General features: G+C 35.3%; 1 protein-coding gene and 1 non-coding gene across 5 annotated transcripts in view; both read left to right on the top strand.

Annotated features, from left to right (window-relative positions):
- Positions 1-11392, top strand: part of STAG2 (stromal antigen 2) — a 107496-nt gene extending 96104 nt beyond the window's left edge. For 2 of the 4 annotated variants that reach the window (XM_032475717.1, XM_014566979.2), the window contains exons 30-34: positions 262-451; positions 542-652; positions 4115-4241; positions 5363-5440; positions 9471-9534. In XM_032475717.1, coding sequence (XP_032331608.1) covers positions 262-451; positions 542-652; positions 4115-4241; positions 5363-5440; positions 9471-9494 — 530 coding nt within the window. In that variant the 3' untranslated portion in view covers positions 9495-9534. Of the gene's footprint in view, positions 1-261; positions 452-541; positions 653-4114; positions 4242-5362; positions 5441-9470 lie in introns of all 4 variants that reach the window. The other 2 variants (XM_032475716.1, XM_032475718.1) reach the window with 2 other exon arrangements.
- Positions 11393-21557: 10165 nt separating this feature from the next.
- On the top strand, positions 21558-21654 carry LOC116662318. Its single transcript, XR_004318356.1, has one exon. It is a non-coding gene; the product is annotated as a small nucleolar RNA U13 (small nucleolar RNA).
- Positions 21655-25285: the final 3631 nt, after the last annotated feature.

The following is a 25285-nucleotide window of genomic DNA, read 5'->3' as shown; positions in this document are numbered from 1 at the left end:
TGGCTCCCATTCTGCCTGGGCTTCCCTCTCTTTACCACTTAGCACTGTGTTGTAATTGCCTGGGTTCTCTTTTTCCACAAGCAGGCTATAAGGGCAGGGCCAGGACTGCACCTGTAGGAGGTGTGTAACCTGTATATCTCCCTGCTCCAAGCACTAGTACGTGGAAAGCAACCAGATGTTTGACCTGAACAGGTTGTATGATACTTCTTGGTTAGTCAAAATTAGTGACTGAACTTTATTGCTCTTAATTTTCTTTCTCAGCTGAAGAAAGCAGTAGTAGTGACAGTATGTGGCTAAGCAGAGAACAAACACTGCACACCCCAGTTATGATGCAGACACCACAACTCACCTCAACGATTATGAGAGAGCCCAAAAGATTACGACCCGAGGATAGCTTCATGGGTGTCTATCCAATGCAGACCGAACATCATCAAACTCCTCTTGATTATAAGTAAGTACATCTGATCATTTTCTGTACTATAACTTTATTAATTACATAGAAAAAAGTTAAGTTAAAAGAAGAATAAAATTCTCCTTGAAGCACGCAGGTAACATGGATGTTAGCTCAAAGACAACAAGAGGAAGCAAGGCAACAGCAGGAGAGAGCAGCAATGAGCTATGTTAAACTGCGAACTAATCTTCAGCATGCCATGTAAGTGAGAGTGCCTTATTGTCTGAGTCTAGGAAGTTCACTAATTCATTTTAACATACTTTAATGTGTGCCTTATCTAAACATTTCAGCAAACTCTCTAAAGTAACTAAGCTGAAATAATCAAGGAACCAACAATTGGTCTTTCCAACAGAAAAAAAAAACTTTTAAAGTTAAATATTAACGAGTTAGTTAAAGGACCAATCTTAGCTTGCTCTGTTGGAAAAGTTTTAAGTATGAATCCTTGTTTATTTTGGTACACAGACCTATAGCTAAAAATCCAGTTTTGTTACATCTTAATTTATTCCCTACCTTAGTTCAGGCCCTCATCTCTCACCTGAACTATTATTTTAGCTTTCTAACTTGTTTTCTTCCCTCAGATCTCCCATTTATCCTCTCACCAAACCCCTCCCCTCACTCCCTCCACCACCACTCCATTATTCACACTCTCATCAAGAATTGCTATTCTAGAATAAAAATCTCATCATGTAACTCTTTTCCTTAAAAACTTTCCATGGCTCCCCATTACCTGCAGGATACAGTTCAAACTCCTTAGCTCATGGCATGCAAGATCTTTCTAAATATGGCCCCGCCTACATTTTAGTATCGTATCCTATTCCCTGGCAACTGGTAAAATCATCGTAAAAGAAAAAGCTCAGGTGTCACCTTACACGAAGTTGCGGTGTCATCTATGCTCCCATAACACTATGTATATTTCTATTTTTTATAGCACTTATCACATTGTATTGTAATTTGTTTATGAATTTGTCCCTTTCTGTAGACTGTGAGCTCCTTAAGGGCAGGGACCTCTTTTTTTCTTTTTTTGAAAATTAAGGTATAGTTGATGTGCAATATTATGTAAGTTACAGGTGTACATTATAGTGATTCACAATTTTTAAGGTTATACTCCATTTATAGTTAGTATAAAATATTGACATATTCCCTGTGTTGTACAGTATATCCTTATAGCTTATTTTATACCTAATAGTTTGTAACTCTTAATAGGGACCACTTTCATTTCCTGTTAGCGCTTGGCACATAAAAATGTGCTAAGTAAATGTTCATTGAATGAATAAATGTCCAATGTTTAAAAACTTTGTAGTTTAACTTTCAAATACTTTTGTTTTTACTGGAATCTGTATGAGAGTTTTATAAATATTTATTAGCTTCGGCTCCAAAAGAAATGGCATACAAGCAGTTTTTAGATGGTTGGTACAGAGGGGGAAGATCTGATGACTCTGATTATTTAAGTTTTTGAGTTTGAAAGCTTTGTATTTGTAACATAATGTGGTATATGTTTTAATGCTGGGAGATAGTAATTGTTACCTTTTTAAAATTTATTTTTTGTTTCATTTTGTGTTTTTAAATGATGAGAATTCACCTATTTTTCTTAAGAAATGATCATTTATCATGTGAGTGGTAGTCTATTTGAATTCACTTTAGTTATCTAGAGTGGTCTTAAGAACCTCTATAGACAGAGTATACTTTATCACACATAGAGATTCTTGTAACCTGCTACCTTGCTGAATTCTTCGATTATTTCTAGTAGTTTTTGTGTGGAACACATAGAGATTCTGATCCCAGTATGTCTAATATGTTCATCCTCTATACTACCCCTTGGTTCTGTCCCCTTTTCTGTTTTGTATGGCCACATTCCTTTTCATATATGTTCTTACTACTTGTTGAATCCAGCCTGAAATTTCTTAGCTTCCAACCAGTCACCAGTCCAAACACTCCAGAATTCTGCCATGCAGTCACTTGGTCCATGTCTCCCCTGAGAGCTTTCCACGAGTGCCCACGATCTTCCACAGCGTCTCATTACTCAGTACCATTTATCATTATTCTTTTGTTTGTAGATTGATTGGTTGATTGATTAAAATTTTTTTCTTCCAGTTTTGTGGAGGTATAATTGACATACAGGACTGTATATAAGTTTAAGGTGTACAGCATAATGATTTGGCTTACATAACATCATGAAATGACTATCGTAATAAATTTAGTGAACATCTATCATCTTATATAGATACAGTGTTTGTAGTTAGTTTTAATTCTTCTTAGAGCTTCCCAAGGTGACTAAGAAATTATCCTAGTTAAATAATTATTACCAGAAGATTCTTTTGGTTGTTGTACCACAAGTGGTCTATTGCTTGAGACTTTAAAATATTTTAACAATAATTTTTCTATAATAGTACCTGCCCTATACCTGAAAATACTTCCAAATTATCTCTTTTTAAAATTGCTTATATCATATATCTTTGTTATACTCCAAGTGAAGTTCAGAATGGATTTCTAGTTTTCTATAACATATGGCCACCAAAAGCACACATATTCCCTTCACAGTTGCCTCTACCAAATACAATAAAATTGTCATTTACTATCCAGAACTCTTAGGAAATAGGAACCATTGTCAAAATATTTGTCTGGATAGCCTGGATTAGACATCATGTCATGCTATCTCTATCTTTTAAGACTCAGCATAGAATTGTGTAAATTATAAGCAAGTATTCAGTAAATAATTGATTTTGGGGTGGAATCTTTAGAATGAGAAAAGAAGGAAATGCTGGCCAGACTGGGGAACAATAAGTCACCCTCAGTTTCACTCCTTTATTCTGATCTGGGCCAACTGTGAACTTGGAAATTTGAGTTTGTTCCCTATAATTATGTGATAACAAACAGAATTTTTGGTCTCAATTTTTATTTTACTTTTTCTCTATGTGTCTTAGTTTTGAGTTTCATAGGACACAGAATGCAGCTTTCAGCATAAATGTTGCTCATTTCTTCCCAAAGCAGAATTAATCTCTTCTTTCAGTATAACTTTATAGCACTTGATGCATATTTCTCTTGCAGTATTCATCACACTTTGTCATAATCAATTATCTCTGTTTCTCATAGTAGACTGTGAGCTCCTTGAGGGCAGGAACCATATCTTACTCATTCTTTTGTTTTGCATCCATAGGACACAGTAGAAGCCTGGCACATAGTAGGCACTGTGTGAATGAGTGAATGAGTGCTTAGTACAGTTTAGGTACTGAGTGAATGAGTGAGTGATGGGTAAAATTAACATTATATGTTAATGAAAATATGTATTCTGAAAATGTCATTTCTTTGGTCTCTGTTTTATATTTGTTTATTAATTTGTACCCTGCCTACTTTCAAAAAGGATTTGAGGTATCTTGTCTGTTCCCATGTGGGAAATTCTCATTGAACTTTTTATATGGGATATCAGAACTATCAAGCTAAATGTACTGAAGTAATAGAATAAACATAACTCCTTAGCATTGTTAGACAAGTGAACATTGGGGTTTTGACATCATTGATGACATGATCAGTGCCTAATCATTTTCCCTGACCTTTAATCCCATCATTTTCCATTATGCTTGAATATAGAGAGCCACATAGTTGCTGCCAATATATTAATAGTCACAGCTTTGATTCAGGTCTTGACCTAGTTTTGTATTTCTCTAGTCGGCGTGGTACAAGCCTAATGGAAGATGATGAAGAGCCAATTGTTGAAGATGTTATGATGTCCTCAGAAGGGAGGATTGAAGATCTTAATGAGGGGATGGATTTTGACACCATGGATATAGACTTGGTAAGACACAATGATTTCTGTAAGATTTTCAATTTAGATCTTTTGGAAATTAAGTTGGTTATTTATTAGAGTAGAGAAATACTTGGCATGAAAAGTAAGTTTTGCAAAATTATTTAATAAAATAGTTGCCAGGAGTTTAGATATATGAGAAGGGATTGAGGAATAGGATGAGGTTGGTGAGGGTGTCAGATCCTAGCTTAAGATGATAAACTTTCAGGTTAATTTAGGAATATTAGATTTAAAAGATATATTTTACTTAATAGTTTCCTAAGTATAATAACACCTTATAATTTTCCATTTATTTACCATTATCAAAGCAATACATTATTAACATTTACTCTGTTATTGAGACCTATTTCCATATCAGATAAGAAAGTAAAATTACTTACACTTGGAAGTTAGATATATATAAGGGTATATTCTTTTAATAATTACATCATATATACAATTAGGGCTTCATCGTATGGAAAATGCTTCTACATATTTCATTTTGCCCCACAGCTCATTCACCTTTCTGAGGTAGGTTGAAAGGACTGAGGATATTGAAGCTTAGACAGCCTATCCAAGGAGACAAAACTAAAACTAGTAAGCAGTGAAGCTGAGACTTATAATAAGCCAGGTCTTCTGAGTCTATTTCTCAGTAAACCTTGGTGTAATCTCCTTAAAGGGAAGAAATAAGTAAATATAGCTTCTCTTCAAAATAGTGTAATTTGGTGTCTTTAAAGGAAAGTGAGTTGAGAGACAGTTTTGAAGTAAACAAAAAATTGGTTTTCCAGTTTTCATCTTTAAGAATAATTTTCCATACCTTATAACAGCGTATATTGAAAAAGAATATGACAAGGTATATATATATGTATGTATAATTGAATGTCTCTGCTGTGCACCAGAAATTAACACATTGTAAATCGACTATACTTAAAAAAAGGAGTAATTTTCTATGAATGAATTGCGTTTGTATTTTAAAACATTCTGTAATTTGGGTATACAGTATTTAAAGTATTATACAATTGGAATTCCATAGGCCATGTGAACACTTAAGGATAATTAATTTCAATATTTTCAATTACTATATGGCTTATAGATATGGCAATTGTCAACTTCCTTCCTTTTCTTCCCCTTAGCCACCGTCAAAGAACAGACGAGAGAGAACAGAACTGAAGCCTGATTTCTTTGATCCAGCTTCAATTATGGATGAATCAGTAGGTTTAATTTAAATATGCCTCAAGATCACAAAATCAAAAGTAATAGGCAATCCCAAAGTTTGAGGTTGAGGAGCTGGGACAGTACATTGAGAATGGATAAAAACAACTGGACAGGAGAAAAAGAGGCTGGCAGGAGGCATTTTGAGGGGAGGGTTGGGGAGGACTTATGCAGTGGTGGGAACAGATTCAAAGTGCCTTTGAATGCCTGGCCAACTGGGACTCGAGTGTTATGTTAAGGAATTTGGACTTTGCCCGTAGGCTTGAGTTACCTGTTGAAGGATTTTGAATGAGGGAATGGCACATTCAGAAAGATTTCCTTGGACAGGATGAATGAGAGGAATAATAATCATTATAGTCATAATCATAATATGAAGGCATGGTGAAAAATAGCACTTGAAGAAAGGCTTTGGTAATAAAGAGAAGGGGATTGAGGTTATTGTTAGGTATTGTCAGTTCTATTTGTTGTATCAGTCCCTGTTGCCATATTCTTCCGAGAGTGCGCTGGTTCAAATCTTGTAGTTCACATCTCAAGACACCATGCTCTTTCATGACTTTGTATAACCTTTTCTCTCTGTCAGAATTGTCCCTTTCCTTTTCCTCTTAGTGAATTCTTCCCTTAATTGTCGGTTCTGACATGACCTGTGGAGTTTTTCCTAATCTTTTTAGACAGATAACTTTATTCTCAGCTCCCATAACACTCTGTATACACTTCTGTTTTGTTAATTACAAGTTTGGTGTAGTGAAGTAGGATATTACATTTCACTCAATAGACTGAACTCTAATGTACATACGAATCATCTGGAGACCTTATTAAAATATAGATTCTGCTTTCAATAGGTCTGAAGTGTGACCTGACATTCTGCATCTCTAACAAGACCATAATTTGAGTAGCATAGGTGACCTAGGCCTACCCATAAGTCTGTAGTTTAAGTGCATATTGAAATATATGGTTTCCCTAATAATCTAGGAGTATGTATCTTCCGATTTGTTAAATAAAACATGAAGGTAGTGATTCTGATGAGGAATAAAAGAGAATCTTTTCAAGCAGATATGGTGAAATGCATTAACGTAACAATTTATTGTGTTGGAAGTTGGCGCCAAAATGAGTAAGATGCCCCACCCTGCTCTCAAGGGGCTCGTGTTCTAGTCCCCCTGGACTATCACTTTGAAGTGAAAAGCATTTGAAAGCTCATGTGCCTGATAACTATGCTAGGCATGATTTAGTTTGATCTCAGCAACCTTGTTAAGATAGGTCGTGGGATCCCACTTTTAGATCCAAGCAAATTTAGACTGAAGAGGTGGTGGTTTGGTGACTTACTCAGAGTTATACAACTTTAGTGTCAGAGTAGTAATTTGATCTGAGTTCCTTTTAATTTTAAAATCTCATGCTGCCTCTACTATGTACTTCTCAGAACTAAAATCGGACCTTATTTGGAAGAAATATCAAGAAAAGTAATAGAAATTGAAATGATTATCTGAAGTCAAAATTGATATGGGCAGTTAGAGATCTCATTTTTTTCATGTATTCATCCAAAGTCAGGAAGACTATAGGCATTCATTACCTTAGTTAACTTAGATTTGCAAACAGGTGCTCTTCACTTCAGTTTACCAAAATAAGTGGAACAGCAATGTGAATGTATATATATTTTAGACATTTGACATTTAGAGAAAACTATAATATGAGTGAGGCCAAAGTTAGGGACCTAATAATTATTTGTTATTTATAGAAAATGTTGGCATTCTTGTGTTTATTGAATATGTTATAACTAAGAAGATAGTAGTTGAGATGCTTGTACTAAAATTAGGGAAATGAGCACTTGTGTCAGTACCTGTAGTTTTATAATATTACCACATGATGGCAGCAGTCACATAACTGAGTGCCCAATATCTTTAAAAGTTCAGGTATCTTTAGAAGTCTTTGACCATATATATATTTAAGTTAATACTAGCTTATTTTAAAACATACATTAAATTTTACCTAATTATCTCAACAATAACTCAAGAAATGGAATAACAAATTTTTAATGTAAAAATCTGCATTTGCCTTTGTACAATAGCTTACATCTGTTTTCACTCAAGCCTGTGATAAGCGAGTCATCAAAATAATAGTAAAATTGGGACTTTAAATCTTTTATACCCAGTTCTAAGATTCTCTAATTCTAAGTGAAGTAACCCAAAGCATCCTAGTATAATAGATACTTTATGTTATTACTAAATCCTAAATATAATCTTGGTAACATGATATCCACATGCTCCAGAAGTTGTAATATGAAAACTCTGAGCAGATAACTTTTGGTGGCATAAACACAAGATTCTAGATTTATCATTTAATTAGTTTCATATTTGGGCACAGTGTCAACAGTGGTTTATCACATTGTGCCAATGGTTGCTTTCTGCTAATAGTGGCGAAGTAGTGCCTCAACACCAAAGCTTGCTATTGGTACTTTTAAAGAATATGCTTAGATGTTAATTAATGTTAACACCAGAAATAGATGTAGCTTATGTTAGCACAAGAGAGTAAGTATCACTAATGTCATTCTTCTGTGTTGAGATTCTCTTACTAGAATTATCTGTAGTATAAAATTGGCGAAAGAAGGGTTCAGTATAATGGAGTTAATTTAATGTTCTAGTAGAAAAATCTGATTACAACCTAGTCTGTACAAGCACCGGAGTTAAAATCAACCTGTTCAGGCCATTTCTAGGTAGGCACTTGGTTTGGAAAGAACTTGAGTTCATCTTCATGCCACACTCTACACTAAAATTACTAACTAAGATTTTATCCTTTCATTCATCATTAAATTTTCCTTTACCCAGAGTCACAGAGTGTTATGGTTAGAACGGATCTTTAAATATCACTTATCACTCAGGCCTCTTTGGTGGAAACATTCTAACCTCCCAAACTCTTGACTCTTAACAAAAAAAGAACCCTGAACCTTATTGGAGGGGTAGAGAGGGGGCAGGGGGTGAGTAGTGATGGTGGTTTTGGTGGATGACAGGTAAGAAATGGGGTACATTAATTCTCTATAGTCCTCATTACTGGGGATTCCACTTTTCTTAATAATTACAAGAAGGCTGCAATCAGGTAGATATTTGTTTCCTGGTCCAAAAATACACAGTTCCTTCAGATCAAAATAATCTGTGAATTCCATGACTTTTGTTAAAGTGAGATTTAATTTATAAGTAAGAGCCCTTTGTAACCTCAGTCTTAGTTCAGTACCTCTGGCTTTAATACCACTTTTTTTTAATTAGCTCATTATATATAATGTATATGTAATTGTCATAGTAAGTGTTGGAATTTGAATTGAAGAGCCTATCTTTTAGTATATACAACTAAAAGTTATATCTTATCTCTGTTTAATGAACAAGAGGGCGTTGCTCCATTCACTACCTGCTTTTGCTTTTATAAGTTAGTGACAAATAATTACTAGATTTTACCTAACATTCTTTCCCCAAATGGAATGTAATGAAAAACATCAATACAAGTTTGTGTGCTCAAATTTTACCTTAATTATTAAATTTCTTAAAATTTGTACTTCTTTTCATTCACTCCATGCCAGATTTTTTATTTTCTACAAACTTATTCTTGGATGTTTTTGGTCTGCATATTCAAATACCTTTTTAAAAACTATACCCACTTCACAGTGCAAATGACCAAGTTTGCCAGACATTCTTAACAAATCTGTGCCAGAAGTATATGTCAAGAACCACATTCATTTGTTCATTCAACAAATGTTGCATGCCTATGTTCAGGGCACTAGTTAGGTACTACGGGTGTGTATAAAACATAAATGAGACATGGTCTCTGCTTTTAGTTGTATTTGTGAGGTAAGTAGCACATTGTGATTAGGCCTGATGTTATTTCATTATATGTTAATTGTCATTATAATTTTAGAATTATGTATCTGAAGAGGGGAATTTTTTAAAGTGGTTTTTAGCATGTTATTAAACTTACCAAGTGTTGTGTAATATATTTTACAAAGAAGTGAATGACCATTTTAACGAGATTTTTTTCCCTCTCTCTCATTAGGTTCTTGGGGTGTCAATGTTTTAATACCAGTACACGATTAAATCTGTGGTGAAGTCATTTTCTAAGTGGAAGAGGAAATTTTAAAATAAAGTGTGGTAGAAACAGTGAAATTCTGTACAGATTTTTCTCTAAGGAGAATATGACTTGCTTATGCTTACCAAGATCAAGTGCATTGAGGGGCAGTTTTGTTTGCCTGAAAAAAGTAAAGGACAAGTAAACAATTTGATGATAAGCTACAGTTTTTCTTAGAAAGTAAATATTTTATTTATGCGCTGTTAGTTGGCTTTTGAATCAATTATTTCATGCTTTTTTTAAAGAAAATATAACAATCTGAAGAGGCATTTGGTACAGACATGAATCCTCTCACATTTATTTACTGGGTGTACTAAGTAATGATGACCTCTGCTGGATTTCTGTTTACATCCAAGAAACAAAGTTAAGGATGAATTTATTCCCCTACCCTGAAATCATAGAATTGTTTTTAGCATTCTAAATTTAAATGCTTAAAACATCAATCAACAAAAGCTTTCTTTTAAATATTGTAATTGTGGAGAAAAGTAAACTTATAAGCAGAACTTTTACAATTTTTTCATCTAAAATGTATTTTAAGATATTTTTAAAATCCAAGAGCTTCTCTATACTTTTCAGAAATACGCAGATGCAGTGAACTGCCAGAAGGTAACCAGTCTCAAACATGCTTATCCCGTTATCAACCCTGAAAGTTTGCTTGTCCTTTAAGATAAAAATGTAATGTTGTGATATTCCTTCCAGTAGTGCCACTGTATTTTGTCTCCAAATAAAAGAAGCTTATTGTAGTATGTTTGCAGAAAAATTCTAAACAAAAATTATACAGCTTATTAGAGTGTGGGAATAGGGATCTAAATTTTAAATAAAATTATATATATATATAAATTGGTGCTGATTTTATAATTGCGCAGTTTGTTTAGTTTTTTCTTACTTTTAAATTCCAACTTAAAATTATGAGGTTTCAGAAATATATTGAAAGTTTAACAATGTTTAAAAATAGAAAAGCATGAGTGTTCATGCTTTAAAATGATTTTTAAATTTGTATTTTATATTGTTTTATCTATCTGTCTTTGCAAGCAGTCTTCAGGTTAAAAGATACTTCTAACAGGTTACAGTACATTTCCTCTGTATGTAAATTAGATGGGATAATAGAATTCATAACCCATAATATTCTTTGAAAGCTAAGCTTTAAACTTCATTTTATGTCCTTTCACAAATAAATTAGTTTAAAACAGAAAGTGGCTACTTGCCATTTTGACATCAACTCATTTTGCGAAGCTTAGGCAGCTAGACATCGTTTAAAACAAAATATTAACTTATATTACATGTGTATCTATCTTTTGTCAGTCGTCTCTCAGTTCTTGAGGTATATTATTTTAATCATTCCATGCCTTAATATGCTTGCAATACAAGAATATCTTCAGATGGGTGAATACCAAAAGGCTTCCAGTTCTTAAAGTCAGAAATCAAGCATTGGGCTGTGGTAGCCAAAAACCATAGGTTAGCTAAAAGATCATGAAAAAATACAATTATTTTATTAAATCATGGTTAATAACAAATGGAATCAGACTTGTCTAAAAGATATTCCATCAACAAAAACTGTTATGTGCAAAAGTATTGCCTATGTTGTTTTTCACACCACTGCATTTACTAGAACTGCTGAGAGGACTGTATATATGATTTTAAACCTAAGTTGATTTTTTTGTTCTCACTCTTGAAAGGAGTACTTCTTTGTGAAAGCAGTTCTTACAGCTTTGTTTTCAACCAGCTAAAAATGTTTTATATATTACTCTAACCTGTTGTCCTCCACATTCTATTGTCCTAATTGTACTGTTTTCTGATTTGTATTTATGTCTTGAGACAGTAACTTTTTGAATAAAAATAAACCTACAGTATGTTGTATGTTTTATTTTTTGTAATTGAAGGAGGAGGGTGGTTACAAATGCTTTAGAAAGTATACCTATTATTACATCTTTTTGGGTGGGACTAATTTATAGAAAATTTGCCATTTTATATTTTTAATAAATCCATGTATAGTTTTAAATGAGACTAAATCCCTAATTGGGTTATTACTTCAAAATAGAAACCTGTGACCATTATTACTTTAATTTTTATCTGGTATGAGTTAAACGCTCTCTAAAATATCTGCATTCTTCATCCAGGATATATTTGCATGCCCACTATGTGTTAGGTATGTTCTTTGAGATCTACAAACAAGATAGGGCCCCTCCCTCATAGATCTAGTGGGGGAAAACAAGGAAAGAATCAAAATAGTTAAACTTGTAGTAAGAAGTGCTAGGAAGGAAACCTAATAGGGTGTGCTGAGCTAGAGAGAGTGTGTAAAACCACCCTTAGATAAGCGGCTCATGCTTGCAGGGGAGTGAAAGCCAACATTTGAAAAAGAATTTACTATTGAATTCTTACTGAAAACTCTTCAACATGTTAAGATTTGCACTGTACAAATTAAAGTGATTCACATCGGTGTAACAATAGCACATTGGTCATTTAGGCTAATTTGTAGATATTAGAAGCCCAGTCTTCTGTCACTGGTGGTGTGGAACTGAACATAATTAATAGCTAATAGATGGGCACTGTTGGAAGTAGTTTACATGCAGTAGCTTACAAAGGGCTCACCACAACAGGTGAAGCGTGTTATCCTCCATTCCCTGTCCACTACCCACCATACCCACCGCCATTTTTTACTTTCAATCAAGAGGTAGTGAGGAAAATGCACAAAAAAGCTAAAACACTATGGGCAAGGTTACATGGCCAGTAAGTGATGAAGTTGGCATTCAAGCCCAGGCAGTCTGGCTGCATTTAGTCCCAACAGCATTGAAACTATTTGACACATACATAAGGATAACATAATTCCATAAAGGTAAAGTAGCACATTATTCATTGTGCCATGCTGAGGAGATGGAGCATCTATAAGGAGTCTAGCTGGCTATAGAACATGCTACCCAGCTGACGTCTATAAAGAGAATGTAAATTAAATCTGAGCCCTGAGCCCATCAATAGCTACTAGTTAATAGTTTTTAAAGTTAAGAGACTGAGGAAGAGGAGTAAGGTTAACCAGAAGGGATGTTTTCAATATCTTGTCAAAAGGGGAACTTGTAAGGATTCACGTGGATGAATTCCAGGTCAGATAGATTATTCTGGTAGCTGTAATGATTCAGCAAAAGAAAATGAGCCAGTGAGGCACAAGGTCTTTGGTTATAAGGAAACTAGGTGATGAAGTTCACTAAGTATCACTTCAAATCTTAACTGTCTACTGTGTACCTAGCCTTGTGCTAGCTGCTGAGGCTAATAAGACAGATTCTGTTGCTTACAGTTCTGCTGGGGATTGGGATGCAGATATGGAACTAATAAAATGGAGTAACTTCAATGCTTTTATTGGGTGTTACGAGATCCCAGAGGAGAGGCACTAACGGTGGGTGTGCTCAGGGAGGCTTCCTATAAGGCTGACATTTGAGGGGTTTTTTTCCTCAGCGTCTTACTATGAAAAATTTCACGCAGCAACGCTGATAGAATTGTACAGTGAACACATTTTACATACTTTATCCATCTATCAATATGTCTCTTTTTTATGTATTTAAAAGTAAACTGCAAACATGGGTATACTACCCCCTAAATATTTCATCATGCCTATCACTAAGAAGTTGCATATAATTTTTTCCTTTTGGTGTTAAAATTCATATATGATGAAATACACAAACTGTAAGTATATATTTGCTGAATTTTAACGTGTTTGCAGCTGTTTAACCCAAACCCTTATTGAAGATACTAAACATTACCATCAATTCAGAAAGTTCCGTTATACTCCTTACCAATCAATCTCTGCTTCCATCCCTTCTCTGTAGAGGCAACAATTGTTTCTTTCCACCATAGGTAAAATTTGGCTGTTGTAGAACTAGATTCGAATGGAATGGATACGAATGTGCAAGGTTTCACTCAGCATGCTTTTCAGATTTAGCCATATTGTGTGTATCAACAATTTATTCATTCGGTAGTTGATGGTCGTCTGGGTTATTTCCACTTTTTGGCTGTTACGAATAAAGCTGCCCTTCAGTTGAACTTTAAAATCAAAGAAGTGGGCTAAGTGAATTGGAGGCGGGGTGACCATGGTCAAGAATTCCAGGCAAAGAGGACAGTATAAATGACTATCATGGATATAAGAACTGTTTAGTAACCAATTAGGCATGGGTGGGGCAAAGCTGTAAGACAATTGGCTACCCACTGCCTCTCACCCGCTTTAAAAAAGAAAAAGGGCATTCACAACTGTACCTTTGGTCACCAGTGTTAAATGCAGTGTTCTCGGAACTGGCAAATATCCAAGGTGGTAGTAGTAGGGTGCCTTTAAATGAGTTGTGATAAATTGATTTGTGTAATAATACAGATATTGGCCTTGTTCTACTATTGAGAACAATAATACTTTTCCTACAGTTTATCAGTCGTGTAGTTGTATTAAATTACTGAGATGTAGGTTCCTCAATTGAAGTCAGTTGGGGGCTGACAGTGCAAACTTCAAATGAAAGTTCAGCTACAGTAAATTTACTTGTTTTTTATTTTCCCTTTTCCCTCTTCCATCTTAAGTTCAGTAGAGGCGGGAGGAGTTTAGTGAATCTTTGGCAAGTTAGATTTTAAATAATTTTACAGTACTTCTAGCAAAACTATAACTAATTTTGAAGCAGTAACAGCTAATATTTGTTGAGTGTTTACTGTTTGCCAAACATTATTCAAAGCACTTCACTAGTAGTTAATTCTTGCAGCAAATCTAGTTGATATTATCCACATTTTACAGATAAGTATCGAAACTTGATGCACAGGTTATATATATCAACTTGCCTCAGGTGATGGAATCCAGATTTGAACCCAGATCATCTGACTCCACAGTGCATGCTCTTAACCATCTCTCTTCATCTTTGTGCTACCAAATACACCCACCCACTTGCCTCTGTATTTGTATACACTGCATTTCCTTTGTTGCACTGGATAAACTGCCCCTGTATCTAAGACACTGGATTCCCCTTTCTTCCCTCCTGCATTATTACTAGTTTTCCCCTCAACTGGATCATTCCTAACAACATGCAGACATCTCCCATCTTCAAAACTAGAGGAAAAACATTACCTTCATTAAACATCTCTCTTTAGCCACTGCCCCATTTCTCTCCTTTTGCTGTCTGGACTTCCTCTTCTCCCATTCTCTCTTGAAAGCTCTCCAATCAGGCTTTCATTTCTACCACTCCACTGAAACTCTTCTACATCCCACATGACCTTTATTTTGCCAAATTTCCTTACCAATATTCTTTGTGTTTTGTTTTATTCTTTGTGGGTATTTTGAGGGGAGGAGGTAATTAGGTTTATCTATTTTTAGAGGAGGTACTGGAGATTGAACCCAGAACCTTGTGCATGACAAGCATGTACTCTTCACTTGAGCCATACCCTCCCTCCTCTAACATTCTATGTAATCTATCTACAGAGCCTAGTTTCCTCCTTCTTCCTAGTTCCTCCTTTTTCCTAGTTTCCTCTTCCTCCTTCTCCTAGTTTCCTCAAGTTACAGTCTCTCCCTCTGTGCCCCAAGCTAACCTGCCAATGGCAGGTTGAGAATCATGCCCTTTTGGTGGAGTTCTGGGGATAACTTTCTTTGGCGGCTACCTCTCAGGAAACTAACAGACGAGTGTTCCCACGTGGCTTTTCCAAAGCCTGTGGAACAGTAATTGAACTTGTAACTGTTACGTGAAGTCCCCAAACTCCATAGCTGTTAGGGCCTGGCTTATGCCACATGGAAACTTCCCTTGGATTTCCTGGCTTTCCTTGTTAGTGAAGCAACCAATTTTATCATCTCCTCCTTTGAAAATGGCTTTGGTAGTGAGTTGAGAGAAGCTGGATAGGATGATAAGATTAAGCTTGGAGCAGAGCATGGCACTCAATTTCATGCCTGCCAAAACCTGTTTGGGTCAGATTTATTTTCTGATTCTAATCCTCTTGGGACCACTGTCCTCTGTACCAAGTCTCAGTATAAGTGTAGACACATTTAACTGGTCCTTCCATAGCATTTAAAAGTTTATCTGGCATTTCTTCAGATTTTAGCACCTTCAAAAGCCCTTTCTTAAGAATTGTCTGCTCTGAGAGCCCCAATGGCTTCTGTATTAACTTCAGAAGGCTGAGCTGTTGTAAGAAGAGACTGAATAGCAATTCGGTGACTTATTACATAAGCTTTCTCCTGCTGGTAGCAACTCAGGACAACTCTTCCAAATTGGCAGGTGCCTTTTCTCTATATGGTTATGGAAAGACACAGGCTAATGGAAGGCAACTCTGCCATCTTTAACACATGACTTCCAAGGTTGTTTGGTCATTGCCATTCTAGCCCACAGGCGATGAGAAAGGTCATGGAGGAATCACGTGGGGGGTTTTCATGGGCCACACCTGAAAACTGCACCCACTGCTTCTGTTCACCTTTCACTGGAGAGAATTATATGGCCACACCCAACTTGCAAGGGGGCTGGGAAATGTAGCCTAGCAATGTGCCCAGAAAAAAGGGAAGAATGGATTTTGGCAGACCACTGGCAGTCTCTGCCTCAGTCTTTCTCCTCTGGCCATCCATGTACGTCCGTCTTGCCATTCTTAGGACATGCTAACCCCATCCCCAAGGCAAACAATCCAAAGTCCTATCCAGTTACTACATTTAATTTCTCTGCGTTATGCTCAGCCTTCTCCATCAAGTCCAGACATGGATGGATATCCTCTAACACCCAGTATAGAATGGTGCAGCATGGACATAACAACCACAATAACTCACATCCAGAAAAGGGAAGGTTGGGAAATGCAGCAGTCACTGGTCCATAGGAAACCTGCTAGACAGAAATTATGAAGACCTGCTGCCCTGGCAGTGGAGGAAGTCCTCTGGTCAGATTCCGGTTTTGCTCTCTGGATGGGATTTCCTTATCCTTTGTCTTCCTTCTCCTCCTCCTGGAAGTTTTTCCTTGTCCTTTATCCTCCATGGCCACCTCTGAACTGGGCAATGCCAAACAGTTTATTTTGTTTGGTAGCATCCCACTTTAAGGTACCTGATCTGTATTAATTGGTATAGGATACACCGCTGTTAAAAGATCCAATAATGCCTTACATACAGTGGCTTACATAAGAGAGAGTTTTTTCCCTGCTCTTATATCGTGCAGGGTAGCTGTTCTGGGTGAGGATGTTACTCCCTTCTATGTGGTTATCCTCGTTGACAGAGGGAAGTTCCATCATTTTTTAAGATTTTTTTTCAGCAGGCATATATCATTTAGTAGAGTTCACCATTTACAGCTTTTTTCTTTTGGTATAAATTTTACATATTGATTTTGAAATAATGTCAGACTTACAGAAATGTTGCATAAATCAGTACAAAGTCCTGTATACCCTTTAGCCAGATTATTCCTTAAGTTTTACTGTATTTATCATTCTCCATCAATGTGTACATGTTTTTTTCCTGAAGTTTAAGTATGTTGCATGATGCCCCTTTAGTCCTTAGTAATGTGTTTTTCCTAAAATACAAGGATATTCATTTGCATAAGCATGGTACAATTAAAAATCAGGAGGCTAACATAACGCTATTATTTGATCTACAGACCTTAATCAGATTTTTCTTACTGTCCAAATGGTGTTCATTATATTAAGAAAATAAAAATATCTGGTCCAAGAACTAATTCATGATGACATTTAATTGTCATGTCTAGTCTCTTTTAATCCAGAAACATCCCTAGTCTTTGTGTTTTATGACATGGATATTTTTGAAGAGTATAGGCCAGTCATTCTGTGAAATGTCCCTCAGTTTGGGCTTGCCTAATATTTCCTCATGATTAGACAGATTCAGGCTATGCACTTTGGGCAGGAGTACTACAGAAGTAATGTGTCTGTCCTCAGTGCATCAAATCAGGAAGCACATGATGGTGATCTGTCCCACTATTGGTGATTTTAACTTTGATTACTTGGTTGGAGTGATGCTGGAGACCCACTGTGAAGCTACTATTTTTGCTTTGCAATTAGTATTTTCTGGGGAGATATTTTGAGTTTATGTAAATATCCTCTAACTCAACTTTTCTTGCCTGAATCAATTATTACTATTTATTATATCAGTATGGATGCATGAATATTTGTTTTAATCTGTGGCTATAATTCAATAATATCATTATTTATCTTGTTGATCAAATTCTCACAGTTTGTCCAGTGACAGTCCTTTTAAGCTGGCTCCTGTGGTTTTTGGCATGTTCCCCTCATTCTTTGATCATTTCATTACTTTTTGGTACCACAAGATATTCCAGGCTCATTTTGTACTTTACCTGCCCAGCATTGAAATTAGCCATTTCTCTAAGAAGCCCCAGTTCCTTTTATTGAAGAATGGTATTTAGAAACCAGGATATGGGATCTACACATGTCACTGGCACTGGGGTGTGATTGCTTCTAGAGGCCTTCTTAGAGAACAGGGCTGGGAAATATATGTAGGTATATGCATGCATATGCATGCTTCTATATCTGTATGTACATTCCTCCCCTGCCACTGCCACCATAATGCGGTAATGTCACTAATTTGACATACAGTTGCATTCATTCACTTCTTCTTATATTACATTTTGGGGGCATCTGCAATCCTTATTTATTTATTTTTGAACATGTGAAACATTATTAACTTGACTCCAAAAGCCAAAACCACATGGAAATATATACTCAGAATCTCACTCCCACCCTTGATTCCTTCTATCCTTTTTGCATCCACCATTTCTTTCCATCCTGTTTCCACTTACCCGCTGTAGATAACCAGTCTTTTAAGTTTCTGGTTTATATTTCCTGTAGTTCCTTTTGCAAAAGAAGCAGATGTATGGAAATTTTCTTATTTTCCCTTCTTTCTTACTTTTTTGCAGTCTTTTTTTTTTTTTTTTTAACTTAGTACTTCCTAGAAGTCACTCCATATCATTTACGGAGTCTTTCTCATTCTTTTTTTGCGGAAACATAATACTTCATTGTGTGGGTATACTATAGTTTAACTACTCTCCTATGTATGGGTGTTCAGGTTGTTTTCATTGGTTTGCATTCACAAAAAATGCTGCAATGAGTAACTGTATGTATATATATTTTTGTATTGTTGAAGGTGTATCTTCAGAGTAAATTCCTAGGATTGGAAATGCTGGTTCAAATGACAAATGTCTGTGTATTTTTGTTAAATATTGCCAAAGCCCTCTCCATAAGGGTTGTACCAATTTTCATTCCCACCAGCATATGGTACTAAATGTGTGTGAATGCCTATTTCTCCAAAGCCTCACCAACCGACTGTGTTGTCTTACTTTTTAATGTCTGCCAATCTGATAGCTAAGAAATGGTATCTCAGTGTAGTTTCAATTTGCATTTCTACTATTTAAGTGAGGTTGAACATTGTATTGTTTAAGGGCCATTTTTATGTCGTGTGTGTGTGTGTGTGTGTGTGTGTGAGAGAGAGAGAGAGAGAATTGTCTGTCTTCTGCTTATTTTTAAAGTTTTTGGTATTTTCCCCTCAATTTAAAAGAGTTCTTTAGATAGTAGTGATATTTGCCCTCTATCTGTGATGTATGTTGCAAATACTTTCTGCCAGTTTGTCATTTGTCTTTGACTTTGCTTGTGCTAAATTAAAAAAAAATATATATATATCATCATGCAAAGGTTTTAAAAACTTTTATGTGGTCAAATGTGTCAATCTTTTATCGCATCTGGATTTGGAGTCATGGTTAGAAAACTTTTCCGTACACCCAGGACATATAGGAATTCACCAAAATGTTCTTCTAGGACATATGGGGTTTCATGTATTTATTCAGATCTCTGATCCATGTGAAATTTATTTTTGCATGTGGTGTGAGGTATGAATCTAATTTTATCTTTTTCCAAATAGCTATCCTGCATTGTTTATTCAAAGTTCATTTTTGTTCCAGTGATTTCTGATGTCATCTTTATCATATACTAAATTCTCTATGTAGTTGGTTTATATTTCTGGACTTTTATTCTGTCTCACTGGTCTACTTCCATTCAGGTGAGCAGTACCACACTGTTTTGTTTATAAAGGCTTTATATTATGCTTTAACATTCCATATGTAATTTCTCTTTCAGTGGTTTTCTAGCTCTTCATTAATGTTTATTTTTCCATATAGACAGTTTTCCATTTTTCCATATAGACTTGTCTAGCTCCATAAAGAAAAACTTTTTAGTATTTTATTGAGATTGTGTTAAATTTAAAAATTAAGTTGAGGAGAACTGATATCTTTATGATGCTTAGTTGTTCTATCCAGGAACAGGGGGTATCTTTCCATTTCTTCAAGTCTACTTTGCGTCTTTCAGGAGTGTTTTAAAGCTTTCCTCACATAGGTTTTGCACATTTCTTACTAATTTTATTTCTAAGTATTTTAAATATCTTCATTGTTATAATGTGAGTGGGATTTTTCTCTACTATTATCTTCTCTGATTATTGCTTGTGTATATAAAGGCTATTGATTTCTGCATCTTAATTTTATGGTCTGCTATCTTACTGGATAAAATGGTGTTGGAACAACTGGTTAACTATATGAAAAAAAAATTAATCTCAACCCTTATCTCACACTATGCACAAAATCAATCTGAGATGGATTATAGATCTAAAGCTTCTAAAAAACCAGAGGGGAACATCTTTGTTATTTGATGGTAGGTAAAGGTTTCTTAGGACACAGATAACAATATCTATCAAAGAAAAAAATTGATAAAATAGACCTCATCAAAATGTAAACCTGTGATAATGAAATGACACTATTAAGAAAATACATAGGCAAACCACAGAGTGGGAGAAAATACAAAACATATATCTGAAAAAGGACTGGTATCCAGGATATATTTAAAAAAAAACTCCTGACAACCCAATGAAATACCCAATCAAAATGGGCAGAAATTTGAACACACAAAAATTACACACACACTTCGCACTTCACAATGAAAGATCGATGAATGGGAAACAAAGCCACGCAAAACATGTTCTATCATATTAGTCATGAAGGAAATGCAAATTAGAATAACAATGAGATACTACTCCACACCCATCAGAATGATGAAAATCAAAAAGACTGATGACATAAAATACGGGCAAGGGTGTTGAGAAAGTGAAACTCAGCTATTTTGTTTTGGAAAAAGGTCTGGCAGTTTCTTAGGAAACTAAACATACACATACATATTCTGTGATCCAGCAATTCTACTCTTAGGTGTTCATCCAAGAGAAGTGAAGGCATATGTCTATAAAAAGACTTGTAGAAGCATGTTCATAACAGCTTTAGTTACAATAGCCCCAAACTGGAAATAGCCCAAGTTCCATCAGCAGGAAAATGGATAAGTAAACTGAAGTATATTTATCCAATGAAATATGACTCAGCAACAAAAAGGAGTGGTGGAAAAAATCATAACAGTGGTTGTCTCTGGTGTGTAGAGGCCAGGACTGACTAGAAAGTAATACAAGCCAACTGTGGCGATGGATAAGCTTTGTCCTGTGTAACTCAAACCCTTAGACTTAATATTTGTACATTTCATGTTATTTATATTTTACCTAGTAACAAAACCCATAAATAAACATTTAACTCTAGTTAATATTATACCTAAGTGTTTAAATGTGAAAAGAACTGCTGTCTTTAACTTCTTTCAAAATGCATCAAAAATAAGATTAATTCATGGATGAGATGGATAGATATGTGTAGTTAAAATGTTACTTGTAGACTCCAGGTGGTGGGTATATGAGTGTTCACTGTAGAAATCTTTCAACTTCTGTGCTTGAGAATCTCCATAGCAAAATGTTGAAAAGGAAGGAATGAGGAAAAGAGGGGGGAGGTGGGGGAGAGGGGAGAAAGAATCATTTATCTTGAGTTTTAAGCTAGGACTATGTGGTCTCTGGAAACAAGGAAGGCTAACAATCTGTTCCTAGAACCAAATTAAGAGACTAGGTAGTTACCTGATCATACACAGACAGTATACGGTTTTGGAGGACCATTTAATTTACCATTGTTTTAAAAAATATGTACAGTTTTAATTAAAGAGCTTAACTGGATCCTTTTCATGAGTGTGATGATTGGGTGTTCACTTGTTATGTGACATGTGCCTCCCTCAAATCTTGTTATGACACTGGTGAATAACCCATCTGACAAAAACACAGAACAAAACAAAAACCAAAAAGTTAACCAATAAAAGCAACAAGAACACCACTGATGGCTTATTCACTTCCCCTATGGAAGAACTCAAACTTGTATCAATGCAATCTGTTTAAATGTAAGATTTTGCCTTGTTAAACAACTGGTAGTGTGGCTGCATTCAGAAAGTTATTTAATTTTTGTGATTTATCATAGAGTAGTAGAGCTAGAAGGAACCTCAGAAATTTCTAATCCAGCTCATCTTCTACACAGAAGAAAGCATGCCCAGGGAATAATAAAGCAGGTTAAAGGCAAACTCAAGTTTTCCAACTACCTGTCTCTTGTTTTCCTCACTCCAGGGATTTTCAAATATTTTAGCAGAACTATCTTGTAAAATGAAATTGTACACAGAACCCCTACATGCAAAATGGATAAAAATAACAAATGAGTTTCATAGGTAGTTTAAATCTCTATTGTTTGGTAGAAAATATTTACCTGAAGAGCCTCTAAAATTTCTAGATCCCATTTTATAAAATGTGGATAAAGGTAGAATGATTCTTTTATTTGTGTCTTGGTAACTTACAGTTTTATACCTCTGCCTTGAAGGCAGTTATTGAAATTTAAGAGGATATGTGCATGGTCCTCTTGCCCAACTGACTTCTAGTTTGCTTTCTCTCAATATTCAAAGCCCTGTTTCTGTTCAGCCATGACTTGTAGAGTGGGCTAAATGGCCACTAATGTTTAAACATACGTTGTTCAAAAAAGAATAAAACAACAATATAAAAATAAGCAATTAATCAGGACAAAAGGTAATTAAAAGTAAAAATCAAGGTCCTATATGCCTACTAGAAGTGAGCCATAAATTTGTTTCTGACCTTTCTAAAAGTGAACACCAAGAGTGAAAAAATGGTTAGTTACAGGATTCACAGTGTCCCAAAGCATCTAAAACAAAACCAGTTTTTCAGATAAAGTCTAACTCTTATGAATTCTTATAAATGGGATTCTGAGCAATGAATTTTACTTACTGACAATAAGTAAAATCTCACATTTCTAGTATATTTCTTATGATATTCCTTGGTGTAAGCTTTTAGTATAATGCCAAAGTGCAATTCACTAAGAGTAGTTCCACAGCAGCATTATTCACAATAGCCAAAAAGTGGAAACAATGCAAACGTCCATCAACTGATGAATGAATGAATGAATGAATGAATGAATGAATAAAATATGGTATATCCCCAAATGGAGTATTACTCATCCATAAAAAATGAATGAAGTAATGATACATGCTGTAACATGGATGAGTCTTGAAAATATTATGCTTAGTGAAAAGACTCTAGTCACAGAAGACCACATATTGGATGATTCCATTCATGAACTGTTTAGAAAATGCAAATCTATAAGAGAAAAGAGATTAGTGGTTTGCAGTGGATGACAGTGGTGGTGAGGGGAAAGGGGGTGTGACAGCTAATGGGTATGGAATTTTTTTTGAGGGGGTGATGAAAATGTTCCAAAGAATAACTGTGGTGACGGTTACACAACTCTGTGAATATACTAGAAAACACTGAATTACACATTTTAAATAGGCAAATTTTATGGTATGTGGATTATATCTCAATTTTTAAAAAGTGGGGGCCAAAGTAATTCAGTCCAGGGTTACAGCTTGTACTCAGGGATATACTTCTATCCAGGGATAAAATTTAGACTAGAGAAATGGATGGACTTCATAGCCTTCAGGCAATCCTCCCTAAAATTTGATTTCTTTCAGCTGAGCTTTCAATAAGTTGAGCAACTGTGGGTTTGAGGGTGTGCTGTCTTACAAGCCCTTAAAGCACAACTCTTCTGTGTTTGTCAAGGTACAGAACCATGTGTTTTAAAAGTCAACCTAAGTGAAAGATGAGCCAAAAAGAACCCATTCTGGAGTAGAAAGTCACTGCCCTTCAGTGTGAAGGCAGGCCGAGGGAATGTTTACTGTCAGGGCAATATAACTCTCAAGAAGTAGGCTGGGATTTGCTTTAGCACATAGATGAATCAGAACCCAAAATTCTATACTAGAGAGCAACACTATAGTAATTCTAGACTGAAAAAAAATTTAAAGCAGTAACCAAATCTCAGTCATGAAAAAGAACATCAGGAAAGATTTAGCTTTGAACAATGTAACGTCCTGATGAGCCAGCCACCAAAGAGAGACCAGTTGTAAAAGGTATGCCTAGGGAACTGAACGAAGTGACTTTATTGAATAAGATTGTTAGTGCTGAACTTGATAAATGTTGGAGAATGTCTACCCAGAATGGTGATTTTGATTTTCTAAGGGCTGGTTTGAAGCCCCTCTTATTACCACTCCTAGTTTGTGACAATAAAACCTCTGCATATGGGAAAGGGTAAGGCATCTACTTATTTCAAAGGGATATTAAGTTATGCAGGCACACCAACACTGAGGAGGAGCTGGAACACATGCCCATCGGATCAATCAGAAAATGTACAGCAGGTTAAGTGAAATACTCCTCGTGATTCTGATGTTCTTATTTACTTGGTGATTAGAGGTGCACTGAATATATACTTAAACAAAATGCAAAATGGCCACATGTTAAAATCAATATTTCTCTGGAGCTAAGGCCAAAACTAAAGAACTGTATCACAGAAAAAACTTCTGGAATATAAGAGTAAGTACAAAACTTTACTGAAAAATTATTAAACATCTTTGTTTAAAAATGACATTTTCACATTTAAAATTTTGACATTATAATTCAGGAACACTAATTTCTCAGCACTGTCAGTTTTGTATACTGCTTGAAGAAAATATTTTCTGAATATTTTTAATAGACTTTATTTTTCAAGTTCACAGCAAAATTGAGTGGAGGGTACCTAAAGACAAATGAGAACAAAAACAGAACAATCTAAAACCTCTGGGACACAACAAAAGCAGCGCTAAGAGGGACATTTAGAGTGATAGAAGCTTACCTCAGGAAACAAGAAAAATCTCAAATAACAACCTAACCTCACACCTAAAGCAATTAGAGAAAGAAGAACAAACAAAACCCAGAATAGTAGAAGAAAAGAAATCACAAAGATTAGATTAGAGACTTTAAAAACAATAGAAAAGATCAATGAAACTGAAAGCTGGTTCTTTGAAAAGATAAACAAAATTGATAAACCTTTAGCATAACTCATCAAGAAAAAAAGGGAGAGGGTCTAAATTAATAAAATCAGAAATGAAAAAGGAGAAGTAACAATCGACACCACAGAAATACAAGGGATCATAAGACGCTACTATGAGCAACTATATGCCAACAAAAAGGACAACCTAGAAGAAATGGACAACTTCTTAGAAAGGCACAATTTGCCAAAATGGAACCAGGAAGAAATAGACAATATGAATAGACCAATTACTAGTACTGAAATCAAATCAGTAACTAAAAAACTCACAACAAGCAAAAGTCCAGGACCAGATGGCTTCACAGGTGAATTCTACCAAACATTTAGAGAAGAGTTAACACCTATCCTTCTGAAACTATTCCAAAAGATTGCAGAGGAAGGAACACTCCCGAACTTATTCTATGAGACCACCACTACCCTGATACGAAAACCAGACAAAAATATCACAAAAAAAGAAAAATACAGACATATGAGGTCGCTTATATGTGGAATCTA

Source organism: Camelus ferus, chromosome X (assembly GCF_009834535.1).
Source record: "Camelus ferus isolate YT-003-E chromosome X, BCGSAC_Cfer_1.0, whole genome shotgun sequence".
In the NCBI taxonomy this organism is placed as follows: domain Eukaryota; kingdom Metazoa; phylum Chordata; class Mammalia; order Artiodactyla; family Camelidae; genus Camelus; species Camelus ferus.
Note: the sequence above shows the minus strand (reverse complement) of the source record. Positions and strands in the feature narration are given on the sequence as shown.